The 22,801-nt window shown below is 35.5% G+C and overlaps 1 protein-coding gene across 6 annotated transcripts in view; it reads right to left on the reverse strand.

The window, feature by feature from the left end:
• The window catches only part of PPP1R12A (protein phosphatase 1 regulatory subunit 12A), a 129,640-nt gene that overhangs the window by 20,953 nt on the left and 85,886 nt on the right, over nucleotides 1-22,801 (reverse strand). For 3 of the 6 annotated variants that reach the window (XM_083837997.1, XM_083837998.1, XM_083838002.1), the window contains exons 9-19: nucleotides 21,539-21,666; nucleotides 17,895-18,110; nucleotides 17,021-17,115; nucleotides 13,539-13,661; nucleotides 11,515-11,676; nucleotides 10,896-11,072; nucleotides 6,963-7,053; nucleotides 4,963-5,160; nucleotides 4,618-4,783; nucleotides 2,511-2,629; nucleotides 1,738-1,803 (exon numbers count right to left, since the gene is read on the reverse strand). In XM_083837997.1, the coding sequence (XP_083694123.1) occupies nucleotides 1,738-1,803; nucleotides 2,511-2,629; nucleotides 4,618-4,783; nucleotides 4,963-5,160; nucleotides 6,963-7,053; nucleotides 10,896-11,072; nucleotides 11,515-11,676; nucleotides 13,539-13,661; nucleotides 17,021-17,115; nucleotides 17,895-18,110; nucleotides 21,539-21,666 (1,541 nt within the window). The remainder of the gene's footprint in view (nucleotides 1-1,737; nucleotides 1,804-2,510; nucleotides 2,630-4,617; nucleotides 4,784-4,962; nucleotides 5,161-6,962; nucleotides 7,054-10,895; nucleotides 11,073-11,514; nucleotides 11,677-13,538; nucleotides 13,662-17,020; nucleotides 17,116-17,894; nucleotides 18,111-21,538; nucleotides 21,667-22,801) is intronic. The other 3 variants (XM_083837999.1, XM_083838000.1, XM_083838001.1) reach the window with 3 other exon arrangements.

Below are 22,801 nucleotides of genomic sequence, written 5' to 3' on the forward strand. Positions count from 1 at the left end.
TATTTTGTCTAAGGCCCTTTAGTTTTCTTTGTAGCATGTGCAAGGCTTGTTTTTGACCTCCTCTAAATTCCTGAGTTACCGCCAAAGCTCTTCAAAGTTTATAGTTACCATCTTCTACTTCTGGCTTGGAGCTTCAACAAGCAAAAAAACCAACAGCAGCACCACATAAGGGAGTAACAGAGAATTTCAGTCTTTCCAAAGACTTCTGTTTTCTGAGTAGTACATCAAATATTCAGTACAACTGAAAAAACATAAATATTTTCTGAATGTCTGAATGTTATAATTCTAATTTATTCCATCTCTTTCCTTCTCTCAAAAATGAAAAGGATTTATAGCGAAATAATCATGAATTTTCTACAACAAAACGTGCAAGATTTGTGTCAATTGTAAGTGGATTTAGCGACTGCAAAAAGAAAAGTGCAGTTTATGTAAAATCAAAAATTTTTGTCATATAATTGGTAACAGATTGCCATTAGAATGCTCAAAGTCTACTCCACTTCTTTTTTCTAGACGCAGCAAAATACTGTACTGTAAAAAGTTAGTTGTTTAGTTCTTTGTTTATCATTGAAAAACTCTAAGCAGTTGTTCAACAAAGAGAGGAAACTACTTAAAATCTACATAACGTTTTAAAGCTCTGATAAGCTGTTTTGCGCCTGATTTACCACTACTTCACTGTAGTTTTATATAAGTCTAATTCTATCACAAGGACTACACTCTAGCAGAACAAGTTTCTACAGAATAGAATATGGAATAACTACAGATCTAATAATTACAGATCTAACAACAGCTACTGGTGGGAGGAGAGGAAAGACGACTATGCGTTTATGTTAACATCACAGGGAAATCAAAAATACAGCAAAACAAAAGGGGATGGAACGAACCAACATCTAAACCAGTTAAGGACATAAAATGGAAGCTTTTACATCACTTGAGTTTTATTACTCAATAATGACCCTGATTCCCTAGTGTGTTACTCCAGGGATTAGGGTCAAAAGAAATACATTCTGCTACACCATTTTATAGTATAGCTTAAGTTGCTACTTCCTTTTTAAGCCCTCTTCATCCCACTCTCATGCATCAATTTATAAGGATTTTTCACATCAAATCAAGCCAATTATACTGTTTGCCATTGACTTTTTAACAAAACTAACAATACTGAATTAGGATGTTCAGAAATCTTTTTTCTTCAATGTAGAAATCAGGTGCATTGTGCTCTTTAACTTTCTAAGCTTTCTTATATTAATATTTTCTCACATTTGACGTTAATTACATTATTAACACCACTTTTTAATTTAAAAAGGTTCTAGTGTGTATTAGTCACAGGACATCATTTTATTTTCAGTGAAAGAGCAGATGAAACAAAGATATTTGCATGGTAGAGTCTGAAAACTCACTCCAGTTACTTGCTGCAACATGTCCCTGACCTATATGTCAGAAATTTCACCAACACCTTCTGGGTACTAATTCTACATAATCAGAATGGAAGAGAAAAAAGACAGTTTTATCTGTTGTTAACACATTAAAATTGTTATAAAATTCTGCAGTTCATAAATATGCTAGAAGACAAGATTTTCACTATAAATCTGCAAAGGAAATGGCACTGAAACACAAAATCAAATTATGACTAAGAAAGCACTCATAAGGACTTCATCATATGCATTACTTTATTTGAATCCAACTGCACTGAAAGTTTAAAATTAGGATATATGTTATAAAGTTACCATTTTTTTTAATTACCTGAGTTTCTTTCTTATTTGTTCCTTCTTCTGAATCAGACTGGTGTTCCTGATCATTTTCATCACTCTGGTGAAAGAGGTGGGAGAGGAAAAACAGTTGAGCTGTTGAAAGCTTTCTGAGAATTTAATGTGTTCTAGATTTTTAATATCAAAAGCTACGAGTAGTAAAATTCTACCTATCTAAAATATACAGAGCATATATGGGATGTAAGATGAAAATTCTCAGACAAACACTTGCTTTCAGTACCAGCAGAGGAAACAGAGCTTTGCATTTGGCACTGAAAAATCTTGCTTTTACAAAATTATATGCTGTTCCTACGACAAAGAAAAGGGAAAGGTAATCTGCTGAAACACTGGTGATACTCCTCCTAATTTGGCAACAGTTCTTTCAGCTTTAAGTACATAGCTACTTGTAACATGCCAGATAATGAGTCTCATTCTTACAGCTTTGGTACGCATGCAATAGAAAAGAATTGTTCCTTTTTTTTTTTTTTTTTTAAGATTATGATTAATTCTATTACGTTAAGGTTATTACAGTATTCTAGAATTTTTTTCAGCATTATCAGCGTAACTTAGACTTGATTTTGAATTTGCTCCTGAAAGCTTCACAACGGAGAAACAGAGAATGAATGAGTACCATTTTCTCCAGAACAAGTCAGTGAAATACTCTATTATTCTAAACTGTTCTCCATGTTAAGAATATACTATATGCATTCCATATTGCTACAAATCAGCATCATTGCTATAAATCAGCAGTAGCAGTCTTTTACTTACATCTTGAGTCCAAAAAGAAACTCCTGTAGATCGTCGTTTTTCTCTTGGTCGCCGCCTTTCCCGTATAGATTTAGGCTGTGACTTATCTTCTTCCTTTTCTTCCTCTTTTTTGCCCCCTTCTGTTAATGACAACTTTCTTGTTCATTTAAGTATGGGACAATCTGATTTTCTGAAAATCTACTGAAATATTTCTCAGTCTCTAAAATGCTTACAATTGATATTTTTACCTGAAATAAATTCGCTACAAACCTCACCACATGGTTTGCTGTAATACGCATTCCTCAGAACACAGCTCTAAAATAAATACCATTCCAATTGTTGAACAGCAATTTCAAAATACTAATTCCACCTAAACAGTTACCTCAACAAAATGCTTCAGTGTAACAGTAACACACCACAAATTACACTTAAAATTCAATTTTCAAAACTTTCACATAATAATTCATTAGCGTTTGTGTCAGTAGTTATATAAAAGTACAAAAGATAAGTATAAGATAGTTCATCATCCTTCAAACAAGATTTTTTTTTGCTTACATCAAAAATTCCTTGTTAAAAAAATGTTTTAAAAGTCTGTTAAGTCCTCCTTAGAGTCCCCTTTCTCATTAGTCTTCTTCATTTTCCCATCTAAGGAAGAATAAAATTGGATCTCAAAGATTAACTCTGTAATACAGATTTCCTTTTTCTTTAAAAGAAATGCAATTGCAGTTCAAAACTGACATAATACCTCAGAATTGCGTTTGGTCTCCTACAAGTAACTTGCACAAAAAAGACAATTAAACAAACCTGCCCAAACAGAAGTTATTTACCTGTTAGGAAGTTTGTTCAGTTTGCTATTCCTTTATGAGAAAGAAACCATACAGTTGAGTTCAAATCATAGCATCCCTACTAACTTAACTGTATCATCACTGCTCTTCAGAGGTAAATGAATTTTTTAGTATGAAGCAAGAATTAAACAAAGAAGAAAGATAAGTATTCATGCTGAACACCGACCTTTCCTAATAATTGATGATTTACCTTTGAGCTTTCAGACAGTAACGTATTTCTCCTCCTAAAACCATAATTTGAAAAAAACCTGCTGTAGCTAATATTTACCCTTTTTTTTTTTTTCCACAGAACAGTCTAGAAAGAGTTTCCTAAAGTAAGCATGCAGTACTGAAAAATTTTATTCCAAATTTCACGTCATGTTAGGATGGAGGGGAACAAAATCAGAAAACTTAACACTGAAGCTTAGTCCTAACAACTTGTTCAGAAAATACCCATATAGAGAACTTGGTGATACTGATGCATAGTTCATGGAGATTTGAACAATGGATCATCTAATCTGAACCACTGTACAAAAAAAATTACCATTTTCAATCAGTAATCCTATATCTAATCAATAACTTGAATTAATGTATTTCTCCCAGCTTAACAGTGCCACACCTCAGAGAGAGTAGAGGAGATCACAATGTATGTCAACAGCTTCATCCTTTGACAGGCAACTGATCAGGTACAGTATTTTTAAAGAATTATAGCAGATGATTCACATTCGAATAAAACTCTAGGCAAAAAATCCGTGACATCAAGGAAAAGCATCTTTCTGATCTCTGAATCGAGCATCTCATCCTCAGTGTATGACTATATAAACCGGTTAGATATTAGTGTGGTTCCACTATGTATTATGAACTACCACCACACTACCACCAGAAGTATCCCTTTCTCTCCTGTTTTCAGATGCTCATGAAACCATGAAAGCATCGTTTCATTCCTTCACTGTACGACTAACCCTCCTCCCCAATTACTTGGCGATTATTTAATCAAGTAAAATTCCTCCTCGACACCTGCACTTTTAAACTCTGAAGCGTGATATTCTGTTACAGTTGCTGTGTGAAAGCAGAAATGAACCCAGACTCACACACCATAAGACTGAAAAACACCATTAAGTCCTCAAAGTTGTTTTTCCTCTCTACATGCAAGTTTTGGAATTTCTTACAAGAACCTGGAGTGACATATATCTAAGAGTGGTCTTGCATATCACACCCCATTTTGAACAGTCTTTAGAAACATAAATAGCCCTTTGGCAATTAAAATAAATAAAAAAAAACAACTTCACAGATAATACTCCTACCTCTCTCACTTTCCTTTGTTCCACTCCGAGAATAGGCAGAAGTTATACCTATAAGGCTGTTTGGTCTGTTTAGTTGACTTGAAGTTGAAAGAGAGCTAGTGGAGGTGGAGAGCGAAGAGGTGGATGATGAAGAAGTTGAAGTTGTTGGTCTATAGCGATGATATGGCTATTCAGCAGAAAAATGTCAAAATTAATTTACAAAGATTAAACAAACATAAAACCACAGGATAATAAAACATGTAAATATGTAAATGACTGTTTACAGTAATACCAAAATTGCAGTATTATAGTTGGAGTTAAGATTCATATAATTTCTCTACCTAAAGAGACCCATCATGAAAATACCTCTTCAACAGTTCGGGAATATCTTTGTCTATAATCATCATCTTTAGTTTCAGATTCTTTCTTTTCTTCTTGTTTTTCTTTGTCTTGCTTTTCTTTCTCTTCCTTTTCCTTTTCTTCATTTTCTTGTTCTCTGGTTCGTGTGGGACGACTTCTTCCTATAGTTTTTTCTGCTTCTTGAAGATCTGTCAATGTTACGCCCTGTGAAAACAGCAGTCAGCAAACAAGGTTACAATATATCATTTGGCTTGTATTAATACAGATGACCACATTATTTATTATTAAATGTAAAAATCAGCTTAAGAAAATTAATTCTCTCTATTAAAAAAAATACATTCTACCTACATATTCTACCTATAAACTTTTCTCTTGAATCCTGGAACCAAATATCCCTCTCCGATCAGCAGCGTTTGCTCTAATGTGATCTACCACAGGTTCTCCAGTAACACCATTTTTAGCTGAACTAGTACATACAGATCATGTAGAAAATCATGTCGAAATCATTAAAGAATCCACTAGCTCCCTCCAATATCATCATAACCATAATAAACATTTTTGAAAGAACATTTGAAAATACAATACTTAAAAAAAATTGAAATATTAATACCTACAAATTCACTCACTGGGACTGGATTTTGAGGTTAACAACACATCAACGAAATACACTGAGAGCACTAGAGAAAGTTGTAACTAATTTCTTATTTCCTTGCTGTTCTTAGGCTAAACGCTAGTTTTCAAATGAAGCCAGAATGCAAACAACTTCTTAATTAAAGAGAACTTTTCTATACTGCAATTTTCAACTTATCTATCTCATGGAGATACTGCTCAAAATTCTGTGTGACCTATTCCAAAGCCAAACACCCAGCTCATTATTTATTTAATTGATTGTTATGCTGATAGTGTTGTAACACAGTAATTCCTTGCAGATTTTTCACTGTAACGATTCAAGAATTGCTCTGTGGTTTAACAATCTTCCAGGACTCTGAATTACTACCAAGAAGTAGAAAAGAACTCCACTATGATAAACCCATGTCAAACAATGTGGATCTCTCAATAGGAAAAGTAACCAGAAACATTTGAGGGGTTTAGAATTACGAAGATTTGAAAGTAATGTCAGTAAATAATTTAGTTATAGATCTGGCTTAATGCAGATAAGGATGCTGGCTGAAGTATTTCTTTGTTCTGTTTTATCTAAGGACAATTTTGCTGATTATTCTCAGTTTGTCAGCAGACAAGGAGAGAAGGGTAGACACACTTTACAGAAGATAGTAGCTGGTAATTGCTCCAGTGCCCACAAAGCATTCAAGTCCTGTTTAGACATCATCTATTTTGCTACTGTCACATCTTTTTCTATGCAAGGATTGCACTGGCTGCAATTCAGTATGAGGTAGCTCTCACAGAAATTGGGAAAAACTTCCAAATATATCAAAATATCAAATATCAAAAACCTCTTCCCCAATACTCTCAAGTGTCCACGGAAACTAGGCTGAATGTGTATTTTCTGTCATAGATCTTACCATCTATCTACATGTTGGTCAACTCAATCACATTATCTTCAATAGTCCATACACAGAAAAGACTTTAAAATGTATGTAAATATACATATCATATGCCATGCCTAATTCTCAAGTAAAATTTTGAGACAGAAGCTGTTAGTTCTTGGAGAATTGAAAGTCCATATCTATATAAAAGCGATACAATTACTTGAGTAAGCTACTTTCACAGAACGCAAACAAAAACTCCAGTGGAAGCATCTCTGCTTTCAAATTTCTATTAAATTACTCTGTGGTGATCAGAAAAAGCACTTTCCAGGACATAACGAGGGGTCCTCAAGCTTTCAGGGGAATAAAGGAAATAAGAGGCATTTACTTCATCTGGTAACAAGTTGTTTATACCAGGAAGATCAATTGATCATTTGGAGTTTTAATGGGAAATTAAAACTTCACTGTACTCAGGGAGTTATATACGTTTCTGTGAATGTAGAAGCTGTAATATAACTATACCTGTGTAGATCTTCTAGACTGTCTTGCTTGCCTGGATCTAGCTTTTCTTTGGGACTCTGACTCTTCATCCCGTACTGGAGTGAGGTATGATCTAAAGAGTTAATTACAAGTAAGTCAGCAAATGGTAATTTTTGTACAAATGCATTAAATGTCAGAAAAAACCTCACAACATAGTATGAAAAACAAAGCAGTTAGAAGAAAATCTTTAAAGATATGAATTACTATATCATATATACTATATACATCATACACACTATATCATCTATATCATAATAACCTGTTCATCATGCTAGTGGCCTTACAACTCAATTAAAAAACAGTGTTTTTCTACTTATTTTAGATTCGTTTTTCTCTAAATATAACATAAAAATTTACAAACAAAATATGTGTGTGTGTGATGTGAGTGCGCATGCAGGTAAACCCTTAACATAACTTTTAGGCTTTCAGAAAAATCAGTATGTATTGCTAATACAGAAATCCTAATTATACCTTCTATTGCACCAGAGATTAAAAATCCTTAGGGAGGTAGTTACCATATTTTCATATGAATCATCCACGAATTGGGTAATCCAACGCCCTTTAAAAACAACAGACCTTAAAAATAAATCCTCAGGAACCCCACAACAATCCTGCAGAGTAACCAAGTAATTGTAATCAAAGGCAAAGGGCTACTTCAGTAAACATGCAAGGTCAGGACTCTTTAAAGAGATTTTCCAACCTGGGCAATTTGGGTAAAAAAAATCCATACATACACATACACAAATATGTATATGTATGTATGTAATATACATATATATGTATGTAAAACCATTGTTAAAGAACTTAAATTTTTAATGCATTTGTTGATTTTCTATTACAGAACATTCTGTGAATGCTGTTATAATTTACCATTATGTTTTTTAATCCTTAGATTAAATAGATTGGAGAAAGTTGAAAAAGTAGAAACTGAAGGTTGCTAAAGGGTTGCTTAAGACATAAAACCCCTCTGAGATCCTTTAGATAAAATTAGCTACATTAAAAGCAGAATCAGACTCTATGATATTTTCTGACTATATTATTTCCGTATTTCATTCGTTAATAATTGGCTAATGATTTCACAGAATCACAGAACGGTTGAGGTTGTAAGGGACTCCAGAGATCATCTAGTCCAATCCCCCCGCTCAAACGGGGTCACCTAGAGCATGTTACACAACGCATCCAGGTGGGTTTTGAATATCTCCAAAGAAGGAGACTCCACAACCTTTCTGGGCAGCCTGTTCCAGTGCTCTGTCACCTGAACTGTACAGTTCTTCCTGAAATTCCTCAGATTTAAATACTTTGTTAGGGAAGCTATCATGTATTAACACTTAAAACATTTATCTATGGAAAAAGCATCTTGTTGGTCACTTAATTATGTATTTCTCAGGTTAGGGCATACTAAAACAGTTCTGAAACGGTTCTAAGTTTTTAAAATAAACGTCATTTACACAGATTATTATGCCTATGTTTTACCACCCATGTTCTATCGATACTAAACAAATTATCTCCAAAACAGAGAAAAAATATAATTAGCTGTTACATTTACAAATGCAGAAATATCCCCTCTCAAGAACTATATTAATTTCATTTCTCTATCTTGTTCTCCTGCAAATAATATTTTTGATAAGATTTTCTGTTTTCCTAGACCCTTAGGCCCTATCTATATTAGGAAAAGGGTGCCTACTAGCTGCTTTAGCTAGTCTGAAATACAATTCATCATATAAATCTGGTTTGCACTGACTCCACTTTAGAGTCAGCCAATATATTCCTCAGCCACATAGGTAGACATAAGCTTTAACCTACCTAAGACAGCTTTGATTGCAGAGCAGGTGTAACCTTTACAGTTTGAAAACTGCTGCAAATTGCTCTGTAGGAAGGGGTGTACATACCAATCCTACCCTCCAAAAATGTGAAAAGCTCTAAACCTTGCTGAAGGAAAATGACAACTCTATAGCTACTGTCAGACTGGAAACTGGCCCAGCATCCTCTGTGTATGCCTCACAGGTCAACTATGTATTCATGATACAAAGATGTTAAAGATTCAAGTTTGTCACTCTCTTCTGTGTTTCTCTAAAGCAATCCTGAAAATCAGATAAAGAATATAGCTTCTTCAGTACATTCTGAAAGGATGCACCATTACATATTTCATTACTAAAAGTAATTCATAACGTGCTTACTTTTCATATACTATTTGAAATACTACTTCAAACATACTTTCCAATTAACATACTTCCAGTCCATAAATACGGATTAATCAACTTCATTTCTTAAGAAAATATTTAACATAAAATATTTCATGAACGGACAAAATTTCTTCATGTGCATATAAACATACATAGATACACATACACACACAGAGAGATATGTATCTGTATATATACAGATAGATATGCATGTGCACATATTGAGGGTACTACCTTCTCACATGCACACAGTTATTATTCCGACTTTGCTGACTGTTAACACTTAATGGATATTTTAACACGCCGTCACGAATACATCTACAACAGTATATTATACAATTGGCCCTGAGTCAGATTAAAAGGAAAGAATTTCAGGCCAATTGCAGGTATCTAAAACATATGTAGTATACGTATATTAGTATACACTTGTTAGTCAGAGCAAACGAGACAGCGAAAGCCTTAATTCTAGATCTCCTCGTTTTTCTACCTCATATGAGACTGAAATAGCATTTGCATTTTAAATTTAAAACTGTTTTTGGAAAAATGATACATTTTGTTGCTTTTGCTTTGTCAAATTGCACTACGGAAAATGCAGGTTCTGACTATGGTTGTTATGAAAATGGCAGTAAGCACCTGTGGGCACCTCCCGAATCATGGAAGAGAAGAAAAAAATCCCCATTTAAAAGAAGGCAGTTCATCGCAGTTTGGGATATGACAGGAAAATGGACTACGAGTATCCTAAACATGGTTAAAGGTATGTGGAATCTATGAATGTTTTTGCTGCCTTTCTTCTCTAACAACAAATAGCTTTGTTCCCTCTGTAAACATACGGAGAGATACATGTCCACCACTGACATAGTAGCTGCATTTCAAAAATAATACAGCAGCAACACAGAAATCTGAATGTGCATTTCAGCAGAAGGGACAAGGGATAAACTTTTATAAATATCGAAAATAATCAGAACCCATGGAAAACTAACAGGAATTAACAACCTTGTGAAATCTTATTATTTTGCTTTCATAAATAGTAGGTATCACCTATTTATGGAAACATAAATATGCATCAATTGTAACTCATCCTCCATGTAGGTGTAACAGAAAAAACACTGTATTCTTAAAATTTACATCAGCTTCTTACTCCTTCTTCATATTGAATAGCTCTTAAACCATTGCATTTACAACTGTTTATCATGTTTCAAATGGAAGAGACCCTAAATGATTGCAATGAAATGAACAAAATGTGTTTGGTTCAACACTCTTGTCTTTGTAATGGCAGACATACAAAATGACTGAAAAAAAAAATACTACGTAGTAACTTGTCAGCATACTGCCCCTGGCACAATAGATGTGCCACGGTAGACAGCAGCAATGCATTTGCAATAAGTAATTATTGATTTTCTTATTTTTAATTCAGTGTTTTTTACGTAGTTCCATTATGGGTATTTTTCAGAGGACTCATGTATTAACAGAAATACAAATATAAAAATACTGCATACCAAATCCAAACCCAAGGACAGCCAAAATACACAATATCAAAGTTTAAGTTTCACGGATGAGATTTATCAATAGATAAATTGAGGCATCTTGGTAGTTGTTCCAATAAACAGCAAGCAAATACCACTGCTTTACATACTGTACTATCCAAATTTGTGGTAACCAACACATTCATTTAAATAAGAAAAAAAGATTATTTTTGTACAAGAGCAACATTACTCTTAGGACCTTTACACACCTCCGTCTCTCCCTGACCTCTGATGTTGAGGACACAGTGCCAGAAGTAGCTGTAGTCATGGCTGTGGTAGTGGCCGTAGCATTTACAACAGATGGTGCAACAGGAACCGTCACTGCTGTAGGAACATTTTCCTTTTCTTTCTCAGTACTATCCTCAGCCCACAAACGATTTGAGGTACTACAGCATAACAAGCAGCAACACAAAAAAAGAGAAAAGGAAACAGCTAAACAATGAAAGCACTTTACTAAACAACTAATAACATGTAACTTGAGGGACGGATTTTTTTTAAAAGCAAACAGAAATGTCTCTACTGTGAAAGCTCAACTTGAGCTATTAAATTGAATTAATTAAGAATTGAATGGTTCACAGTAATTGGATTCTTATTCTTCACCCTTCGATTCGAATATTGGATTTATTTATTTATAACAACATGGCTGTCACTTTGCAGTAGAAAGCCATGCATAATTTGAGCCAAATTGCATAAAATTAAAAGAAATTGAACAGGAAAGTGAAAAAATCCAGAGCCCCATGATCTACTAAACAAGAACGCATGCACGTACATAAGCACATAGTAGACCTGACAAAAAAAGAACAACAAAAAGTATACTGGTGGCATTACCTGCTTGGTACACCTGCTGAAGTAGAACCCGTTGTACTCTTTGTAGTAGTGTTTGCGCTGGCGGGCAGTGTTTTCTGAAGACCAGCAGACGAGGTAACTGTTGATGCAGTACTTGGAACATTAGAACTAATCAAATCATCTTGTCTTCTGCCAAAGGAGCCACTGAAGGAGAGACATTTACAATGAATACATTTGTATGACTTATCTTTCTTTGTTCAATAAAATATCACAAAGCTGTGAATGATCCATTGAACTCCTGCCTGTCTATTCTATGTTTCAATTGAGTTCTGGAAAATTTTTGGGCAAAAGAAGCTTTTCCAAACGCCATTTTCTTCATTATTTCATTGAGAAGGACTTTTAAGTTCCAACTTCTGAAGGCAACAGACCTGACCATTCCTCCACAGGAATGGGAGATAAAAGTGGCATCTCACTGGTTGATACTTGTCTTGATTGCATCTACTGAAGTATTCACACAGAGCCCTCAACATTCCATTTTCAAGCTGCTCTTTCACCCACACTGAAGACCTCTGAAAATACAGAACTCTACTTCATAGCTTGTCAGAAAAGAAAATGTCATTAATATCACTCCTGTAACAATTTTCAACAGACATCCTTTTTAAAAAAAAACAAGCAAACAAACAAAAACCTCTCATCACTCCCAGAAAGATTAACCTCCCACCCATGCTTTTCCCTTGCTCTTCTAGTTTTAACGACGATGCAGACGTTTCCACATTTTTATCCCACTGGTTCTGGCTGAACAGATTTTACATTACCAAGTCAGGACGTTTTCATGTGTAAACTTGTGTAAACCCACAGTTAGGACCAACAGAACATCACATTACTAACTAGAAAAGATTTAAGGAAAAATGTCTGTTTGTCATTCTGCTATTGATCTTTCTTTCTTTTGCTATCAATTCTAAAATGGCCAAGAAAAAAACATTTGTACAAGAACTGCTAAGGAAATACACAATTAAAACACCATGCACCATATTAAAGGGATATGTACATGGTGTTTGAAGTCTGGAGCATAAATACTGATAAAAGCTATCATGCAAAGATAGTTTTCATAAATCAAACTGTTTTTCCACCCAGAACGTGAAATCTGTGCAATATTTCTCCTCAACTCCATGTTAAGAAAACGTAGTTTTCTTTTTAAGGCAAGAGGTTACCAAAGATGTAAGATGTACTGTACTGTATGAAATGGCCTGACTACATGCTAATGAAAACACATCAATGTCAGGACTGAAAAAGATAGCACCCATCACCATGCACATCATCAGCATGTATCAGTATGCAACTCAGCTACCTGAATGTCAAACTTTTGATCTATTCGAGATACTTATTGCCCACTTCATTAATATCAACGAAGAACTTCACTCAAATAGCTTCACTGAAACTACACAGTAAAATTAATCATGTATTAATTCCTGGATACGATCCATTCTGAGAAAATCCTGCAAGATGAGAGCCATGTACACCTGAAAGTTATTTTCATATTCATCATTATTTAGTTTACATTCAAGTGAGATTTGGTTTTACGTGTTCATTCTATGATGGCGATATTCAAGGTAGGCATGGCTATAATCTACCACTATGGACAGCAGACCAAGGCTTCTGATACTATCATGTACAAGCAGAATTCAATGTTTTTTCCCTCTTCTTTTCAGATATCAGACAGAATCACTACTATTCCAACATTTAAAATAGTTATCTTTGATTCCTGATCAAATCTGGAAGGACTCAAAATAATCTCAAACTGAAATAAACAATAGGAATAAAAAAGCATATAACTTTATATAGCAGTTGCTGTAACACTCTAAGCTGGTAAAATGGTGTAGCTTTAAAACAAGCACATGAGCTTGTACCTCAGCTTAAGTACATACTTTGTGATTACTATGAACGCCATTTTAACATGTCACCATTCAATTTTAAACTGTCCTTACAAAGTTAAGGATTCAGGAATTATTCTTTTTCTTTTAATTTGTAAAATTATTTTGATTTTAAAACAAGAGAAAATCCCACACCTTCTTTGATAACTTGTGTTTAATGATGTAGGACCTTCATTCAAACTGTTTTTCTTGACATCTTCCTCCCATTTTCTCCTTGCATAGGAACTACCACCACGTATTGAGCTAGCAGACGAGTCCCTGTAAATAAGATTTTAATTTAGCACACTCATATTAAAGCAGTTTGATTTTGATGCAAGCTGAAAATGAGTTTCAAATTAAAGATGAAAAACTTGTGTGTGGATAATGCATTTAAAATAAACGTAACAATGCAGAACAGGAATAAAGTGACCTGATACATACAGTAATTTTCAAGCTCCTGTAGAAAAATATCAGATTCATATTAACATTGTTTGAAGTATAATAGAAAAGAAGTTTCAGAAAAATACTATTAAAGGGGATTTAATCAATAGGAAGTCAAACATCAGCTTATATCTGTGATCATTGTTGGATTTGTTTCTCTCCAAAAAGGATCAAGAGGCTTCTTCGTTTGCTCCTGAGATAACCCAGTGCAATAAAGGGAAAACTACCTGGTGTTTTTAGAAGTTGGTTTCATAGGATTATTCATTCGTGGATGTTATAATACGAAGTTCAAAAGCTGACTACCCTTTAGAACTCATGATACTGTAGGCTAGTGTAAACAGGTCCGCAGTAGCCATTCCTGAGTGGCCTGCCACGTATCACTAGCTGACATTACTTTAGTCATGAGGAATTTCCATTCTGTTGTTGCAGTTTATAGCAGGAAGAAATAGCCTTGCAAAAATCTGCTTAGAAAAATGGCTCTGAAAACTGATACTAATACAAAAAACTCAGTGTCTAACATAAGCTCAAGATACGAAGTAAAGTTCAGATAGAAGGAAGAAAGAAATGTCTTGCACAAAACTATATATAAAAGGCAACTGTATATGTGAGGGGAAATAAAATCTTGTAAAGAGGTGTTTCACGTTCAGGATACTTGTGAACTTCAGAATTTACTCCAAATGTATCCTTTTGCACAAAAATGTATGGTAGCACTTCTGTGGTTGCAAACAACCCCAGAAAAGGATCAGATACAGGCCAATGCAATGCTACGTCTTACAAACAAAGAGAAACACTAATTCTGAGATATTACCTACCACACATTTTAAGTAAGTCCTGCTGCATGACAGATTTTAATAATTGCTGAAAGTTTAGCTTTGCCAAGACTCTACAGACTTCAGCACTCTTCTTGTAGCATTGGCTACACTTCTGAGGCTGGATGTCTAAGATTTGTTTATCTAAAGGCCCAACTAGGATTCATCTGGAAGTCCTTTCCATTACTCACAGTAGGAAGTTAGATGGATTACACGACATCATCTATTATCTAGACAAGCAGGTGTTCAGACAGGTGGAACAAGAACACAGCATTAAGCTAAGCAACAAGGATAGAGATCTGGGACATGGGCAGAACCCTTAGTAATTAATTAATGTATCTGTAGGGCAGAGTTAAATTGGTCACCATAAAAAAGGTCAGACTAAAAGTCAAAAATCTCTTATGGTTTTAAATAAATAAGCTGGGTTGTCTGCCAAGTCATACACTAGGCAAGGCACTCGTGCCTAAAAAGGCTGGCCTAAAAGAAAGCTTCACCTTTTGTACACCAAGGAATGAAGAATATTCTCAGGTCAACTGCTCAGACAACACTGTCAGGACTAATGACACTGATCTCAGGTCACCCAATACACACGAGGAAAAACATAATATTGCTGGTACCCACTTTTGGAACCGTGTCTGTGAATAAGTCATGATGGCATGCCAAAGAGACAAAATAAACCTCAACACTGCACCAACATTTAATCCCTTTGTTACAAACAATAAAAAATTCTAAGAAATAAAATTACAATTAAATATTTATCCCAATCTTAAATTATCATCTGGTCAAGACAGTTTCAGACAGTCATTTGAGAAGCTCGTAAAAGAATAAAACATGAAATAAGAACAATCTCTGTTATAAACAAACCAAAACTGACTAACGCATTCAACTTCAAATAAGAATATAGTAGAATGATAGAATGGCTTGGGTTGGAAGAGAACTTAAAGACCATCTAGTTCCAACCACCCTGCATAGGCAGAGACGCCACCCACCAGATCAGGTTGCCCAGGGCCTCATCCACCCTGATCCTGAACAGTTCCAGGGATGGGGCATCCCTGTACTCTTCCCAGGCCACATGTCCCGGCCTCCACTGCCTGTGCATCTCCTTCTTACACCTCAGTCTGAGCAGCAGGTCCTTGCTCAGCCATCCAGGTTTTCCGCCCTCCCTGCTCCCTTTCTTATACATGTGGATGGAAGAGTTCTTGCCCTCTAAGGCATCCTTAAGCTGCCACCTCTGTTCAGATCCTTTGTCCCTAACGACAGTCTTCCAGTGGATCTCATCCATTGGAACAAACAGCTGGAAGTTTGCTCTGTGCGAGTTCAGGGTCCTGACTTTGCCGTTTGCCAGGTCCGTGTTCCTTAAGATCACAAACTCAACCAGGGCGTAACATAACAGATGCCAACAAACTAAGTTGAACTTCAGGGGAGTATGAGATCTGGAATATCCCTGTTTCAAAACAGAATTTGTCACCCAGATGCTGAACTTTGGCAACAGTATTCTGCAAGTTTAAGAAAAAACAGCATTTATCTTGTGTTTTCTCCAAACTGAACCATTCTCAACAGTAGCAATAAAAAACCTCCTCTTCAGACATAAGATTTGTCAGTCTTATAGAAAATGATTACAGTGGAGCAATGAGAAGTATTTTCATTTCAGGTCATCCAAAATTCAGCTATCTAGACACAATCTGATAGAAACGACATACATTTTGTACTACGTATAATATATTGAAACTCGTGAAAGCAGCCAAATAGAACCGCAATAAAAGAGAGAAGTGAAAAATTGGAAGGTTCTGACAATGTAAGTATGTCATGAAAGTACTCCAAATACTTACAGGTGACAGGCCTATGCATCTGAACTTTTTATTCCCTTTATACTGAAAGCTGAATAAAAAATATCAGTAAAGAAAGTATCTCCAAAAGAAGATGAAAGGCCAACAAGCAAACAAGAAAAATAGAAGCGAAGGTTACAAAAGAACCACTATGACTTCTGCAAACAGCTGCTGACGCATGATATAGTTTTACCAAGCACTATAAGAAAAACATATCTTTTTTCAGCAGAAGTAATAATGAATCCCAGTATCCGCACTAGATGGCTCAAGACAAATCAGTAAAATTCTTTCAGCACCCTTCAATAGTTTAAAGTTTACAATTTTTTATTTTGCATTTATTTTCTCCCCTAAAATGACAACACTTAATGCCCAGATCAGCTCCTGTAATAAAATAATTTATGATTTACAAAATCAAAAACCTTTGGGATTACTCTACAGATTAGCATAATGTATGGAAAAGTATAATGCTATAAACCAGCACTGTCTTCATATCTGCAAGTTTCTCAGCTACTCTAAAACCACATAATTTTATATTTAACAGTAATTATAAATTTAGAGTCACCTGTTTTCTTTTTCATCAATGTCAGAGGTACTGGCCAGTCGTCTTGGTATTGTAGGTGCAACATATGCAAGTCTCGTTCCTTTTCCATCTTTCTCCTGAAAGACATATTTTTACCAAGTGCTACTATCATTGATTATACTCCTATAAGCTGGAAAATCATCATTATGACAACTTCATCTGTATTTGTTGTGACCCAATTATACAAATGAGTTTTAAGCTTTAGTTAAATATCATAAAGACTAAAACAGGTAAAGGGAACTGTTTATGTTTTCTTGCTAGTTATGCATGACTTGATTTCCGTTTATACAGCAGGAAACAGAAAACGGCTTACTGAAAACAACTATTTCAGTATTTTTATATGGTATAGTTTAGTATTATTCCCTATCCCAAAAACAGATTTAAACATTTGTACGTGAAAAAGAACCATATGTTATATGCATTACCTGTTCCAAATTAGTCCTTTGCTAAGGACTGCAGTACATTTGTGTTTAATTATGCAATTAAATTTTTGTAAATAAAAAAAGACTACAGAATACAAAAAGAGCTTCCTTTTTCAGAAGATTCTATCAACACTGCTCTCCAAATGATGCTGAAACTGTCAACCCTCTGGTCTCCCTTAACTGTAAAAAATACTACTACTGTCAGTGAAAGTCCCAGAAAGGGAAAAGCCCCAGATCCATGTACCAGGTCACCAGACAGTGAAGGTGCATATTGTATTTTAAAGTACTACATAGAAGCTGTATAATTTAACGGTTTGGAATTTTAGTAAAGAATAAATGTGCAGTAAACTCTAAAGAGAATGTCTTCCTTTTACAATAAACACCTATGCTAAGCAAAGTTCCTCAAAATGCTGTTTCACACTGAAAAAGATTACCTTTTCTTTGTTGTCCAATGAAGAGGAAAGTCTAGGACTTGAAGCAGAACGCATAACACCTGCAGCGTCCTTTTCTTTCTGAGCTTCTTTGGAAGCAGTAATCTCTGCAAGTGCACCATAACTACCAGTTTTTCTAAGACCTAATCTCCATGAAGCAGGAGATTCATCTTTCCTCTCTTCTTCTTTGGGAGAAACCTTGGTTGTAGATGTTGGAAACTGTAAAACACAGCAGCAAATTAAAGGCTATTAATTTGCATTACCAGTGGTAATTCACGATCCTTGCAGAGATTTGAGAACACAACTACTTCTAATAATCATGGAAGTACTGAATTCTTAGAGGAGTTAAGGTGAAAGACAGCCTACACGCTCTTCTCTTGAATTAGTTAATGAGATAAGAAACATAAAACTGGTCAAGGAATACTACTCCTCTAGAAGTTAGCTTGGAAAAACTCACACTTCGTAATAAAAACAGCGATCAGGAGATGCAAACTTAAAACCATGCAAATCTGGTATCAACACTTTGATTAAATATGTTATTTTGCAACCTGTACACAAACCTGTGCACACCAGAACCTCACCAGAGATTTTTCACCCTTATTGGGCACAAGAACAATGCCAGTTTTGCGCAAGCCCTGCCTCCATGATGCAGGATCTACTGACTCCACGACAGGCATGATAGGAGGAATGAAATCATACTAAAGCCAATTAAGACAAGACAAAGATGAAGATTGAAAGAACAGAAAATAGAAACAAAAGGTTGTTTCAAAAGCACATAGTTTGTTCCCACGCTTATGTCATGTAGCTCTTCATTACACCACATAATACCAAAAAGCAGAAAGACAATTACAACTTTAGTAACAGATTCTTATTAAACACAACACAACATGTTTAGCTAGCTAATTGACAGAACTACAGTTTGCATAGAATAGGACAGCAAAGCCTGTAGACCTAACAGGTCCATGCCTAAATCATCATATGCTGGAGAATATTACAAGATTCACACTAACATGTCCATTACCTTTCTTGTCTTTCATACTCCATTGAGATCCCTTAATATGATCACATTCTAGCTTGACTATCAAACCCACACCTTTACTCACACACTTCCCCAAGTTTAGTGTCCTCAGACAGAAAGTAGCATTATTGAATGCGACAGAGATTGAAGAAAACCCAAATTCCAGCTTAGTACACTGCTGTGAGCAACATATAGCTTGGACATCTATGGTGTAAAATCAGAAGAGTAACTGCAGTAGCACAGATGTCGCAAGCCTGAAGAAGCAGGTGCAAGAGTAGGTTCAAGGCAACTTGTACCTGTACCAGTGCTGTTCTACAATTTTTTAGTAAAAACAGTTTAAACAGTTTAAATCCTGTTTGTTCATTGACATGAGCTGCAACTGCTTCTCCAAGTCATATGTGCATACCATTTTACAAAATGATCAGCCTCAATATAAACGGGCATTTATTTTGTAAATACAGAAAACCCTGAGTCTTTCACATTTAATTGTAGAAAGATAACTGCAGTGTACTTTTAACCTGCACTTTTTGCCTTGAAGACAGAAAAATAAGATAAGCTATTAGTTACAGCACAATAAAATTGGAACAAACTAAATGCTAATGTGTTACTGATTTGCAAAAGGTTTTCAATCAGCTTAAAATCATACTTATTTCTTATCAAAACTTTTTCATATGTCTTAATTTAATCATGTACCAAGAAAAAATTCTGTTTAACTGATCATTCAACTCTGGAATACCAAGCCATACCCCAAGCATGCACTGATTTGATAATCATCCTGTCACTGAAGGTCATATAACTTAAAAGGCTTTTGCATAGTATGAAATAAATGGATTGAAAGGCACAAGCTGGAAGCTTTCACTGCAAGATGAAGTTCAGACAATTCCAAGAAAAACGAAGTATTTGAAATGTTAGATACCTTAGAATATGAAGCATGCAAACATAATTAATTCCAGTACAAAAACTGGGTGGAGAGCATATTGGTTAAACTGAACAACTGTCAGAAATGCTTGTATTACTAAACTGACTTCAAAAAGATAAACTATACAGTAGGCCTGTTTCCCTGAAGTTAACTTCACACTCTATGTTTGTGTTCTCTACAGTTAAGTACAGTTGGCAAACCAGAAACTCCTCACAATGTCTTCCCTTTCCCCCAGAGCCCCATTTGCTATGGTTTGAGAGACCCATTTGCTACGGTTTGTATAGAAAACTTGTGGCTCTTCAGTTCTGTGCAGCTCCCGAGCAACCCAAATGCAGCTCCCATGACAGAGAACCATAACTCCTAACTCAGCCAGTGCAAACTGTTTAGATTAACATCACAAGATCACCCTGGAATCTAGCTGTTTGCCCAGCCACAAGGGCTCAGAGAGGGGAAACAGTAGTCATTCCTGCCAGTGAGCCATGCCCACAATTACCTTTTGCTCTTAATGCTTTTGTAAAGAGAAATCTTGTGGACATCAGTTATGATGATTTTTATAAAACAGCTTTTAGGATCAGGAAAGCTGGCCCAACCCTGTTGTACAGTATCACATAATACGATGCAGTTGGGCGATTTAAAGTATATTCTCTTTATCTTTTACATGAAAAGGTGCTAACCATTAGGTTCTAACCTATATTTTTTAAGATTAATTATTATTAGGTTCTATTGTGTATATGAAAGCACAACTCCAGTAATTGCCAGGAAGCTAAATGCAATACATAATATTCCCCCTATAGTACGTCTTCCCTCTCTGCTGTGATTTCAGTGTATCATAGTCACATTTTTTCAGAAACACCTGTAGAAGGTTAAGCTTTGATTATGACGTGAAGAAAACTTGTAAAGGATGACAAAGGAAGACCTACTGGCTTGCTACCCAGTTTGCTTATATATTCTGAATGATTGACTTGCATACAACCTTGTGACTGTACATTATTATCTATTGTAATTTGTTTCTCCAGGCATACATATCTCCCTTTTGACAAGCAAACCCAAGATTCATTCCAACTGACTTTTCAAATCAAGCTTCCTATAAGCAATATGGCTTTGATGGCTATGTTTTTGAGATGAATAAATTATTTGCACCAATGACAAATTATGTGCTCCAATCCTCTGTTTCTCCCGTTAGATCCTAACCATACTGAAATCAGGGCTAGAACCTACAGCATTTTCTTAGTTCAAATATCATTTGCAATTTCTGTGCCTCTCATTTTTAACTTCTAGCACAAGCTAAATGCTTCTAAGGACTCTCAAAAGTACTTTAGTCATACCTGGCTCCCTTGCCTTAAGAGTGACAGTAGTTTCCAAAACTTTAGGAGGAGTCTGGCATAAAAAAAGACTTTTGAAAGATGAAGATAACTTCAGAAAAACAAGAATTACAGTCACTGTGCAATAGATTTTTGCTTTTTTTAAATGGATCTTGTGTTCAGCTACATTGTAGCTATGTATTTTAGATTCCTGTTTAGAATCAAAACTGTTCACTCAAATTTCAAAATTTACAAAAATTGAACACAGTTTCTGCAGAAAAACAAAATATGTTAGGAATCTATTCATATTTTCATCACTGGATAACACAATTCAATTTTATACAAGTAACAAAAAATGTACAAAAACAAAGAACAGAAATCTAAAATCACAACAAGTATTTTATTTTACCTTTTTAATAGGTGATGTGGGTGTCCCTTGACCACCAGCTACTGAAGGTGCTGTCACAGCCACTGATGATGCTTGTGTACTTGTGGTATTTGCATTATTAGTTACACCTGCCAAGGTTTTGGTCTTATCTGAAAAATATTTATAAGATTCTCATTTTCATTTTTCACTCATAACTCTCTCACTTCTACAACAGAATTGAATTTCTTTTGAACAAGTTTGTCAGTCAACTTTCCCAACATTATTTTATTTATCCCTCAGTATTTACCCTTCCCCTCCCACTATATCTTAGTTAGGTTCATCTTCTTTTCATAACATTCATGCATATAATTTTTTACTTATTTTTGTTATTCAGGAAGTATTAAAACACTCAGAGATGCACAGACAGAACCACAGACTCATTCAGGGTGAAAGTGACCTAATTCAACCTCCAGCTCAAAGCAGGGCCAGCATTACATACGGACCAGGCTGCTCAGGGCTTTGATGAGCCAGGTCTTGAAAACCTTCACAGACAGAGGTGCCATAACCTCTCTAGGCAAACTGTACTTTAGCAGCTGGTTAATCAGTGGGAGGTACATTGGCACGTAATAGTTGACTTGAACTACAGAAGATACTAATTCAAAGTAAAACATTTATTCTTGAATAACTGTGTATGTTGAGTATAAAGAAATAATTAACTGCATAGAGAATCCAGCCAACGACTCTGGACAGAAGAATTTAGCTGAGGCAGGAACTTGCTCTTCCTCGGAGAAACCACCAGAGCTCTGACTTTCCATTTGCTTCCTTCCTTCTTCCTCCCTTGTTTTTCTTATGTAAGTTTCACTGCCTACCTTCTCTGACCTCTTCTGCTCTGTCTTTCCTGCCCACGTCTTCTGCTGTGAACCTTAATTCCTCTTATACAAACACACATGTAATATCCTGGTTGTCATCCAACTGTTGTCATTGCACTTGCTTGAGCTTCGTAACCACAGAATCACAGAATGGTTTGGGTTGGAAGAGACTTGAAAGACCACCCAGGTCCAACCCCCTGCCATGGGCAGGGACACCTCCCACCAGACCAGGTTGCCCAAAGCCCCATCCAGCCTGGCCTTGAGCACCTCCAGGGATGGGGCATCCACAGCTTCTCTGGGCAACCTGTGCCAGGGCCTCACTGCCCTCTGAGTAAATAATTTTTTCCTTATATCTAATCTAAAAACTACCCTCTTTCAGTGTAAAACCATTGCCTCTAGTCCTGTCACTACACACCTCAAATCTGTTTCACCTACT

This window comes from Anser anser (assembly GCF_964211835.1).
Source record: "Anser anser genome assembly, chromosome: 1".
NCBI lineage: Eukaryota > Metazoa > Chordata > Aves > Anseriformes > Anatidae > Anser > Anser anser.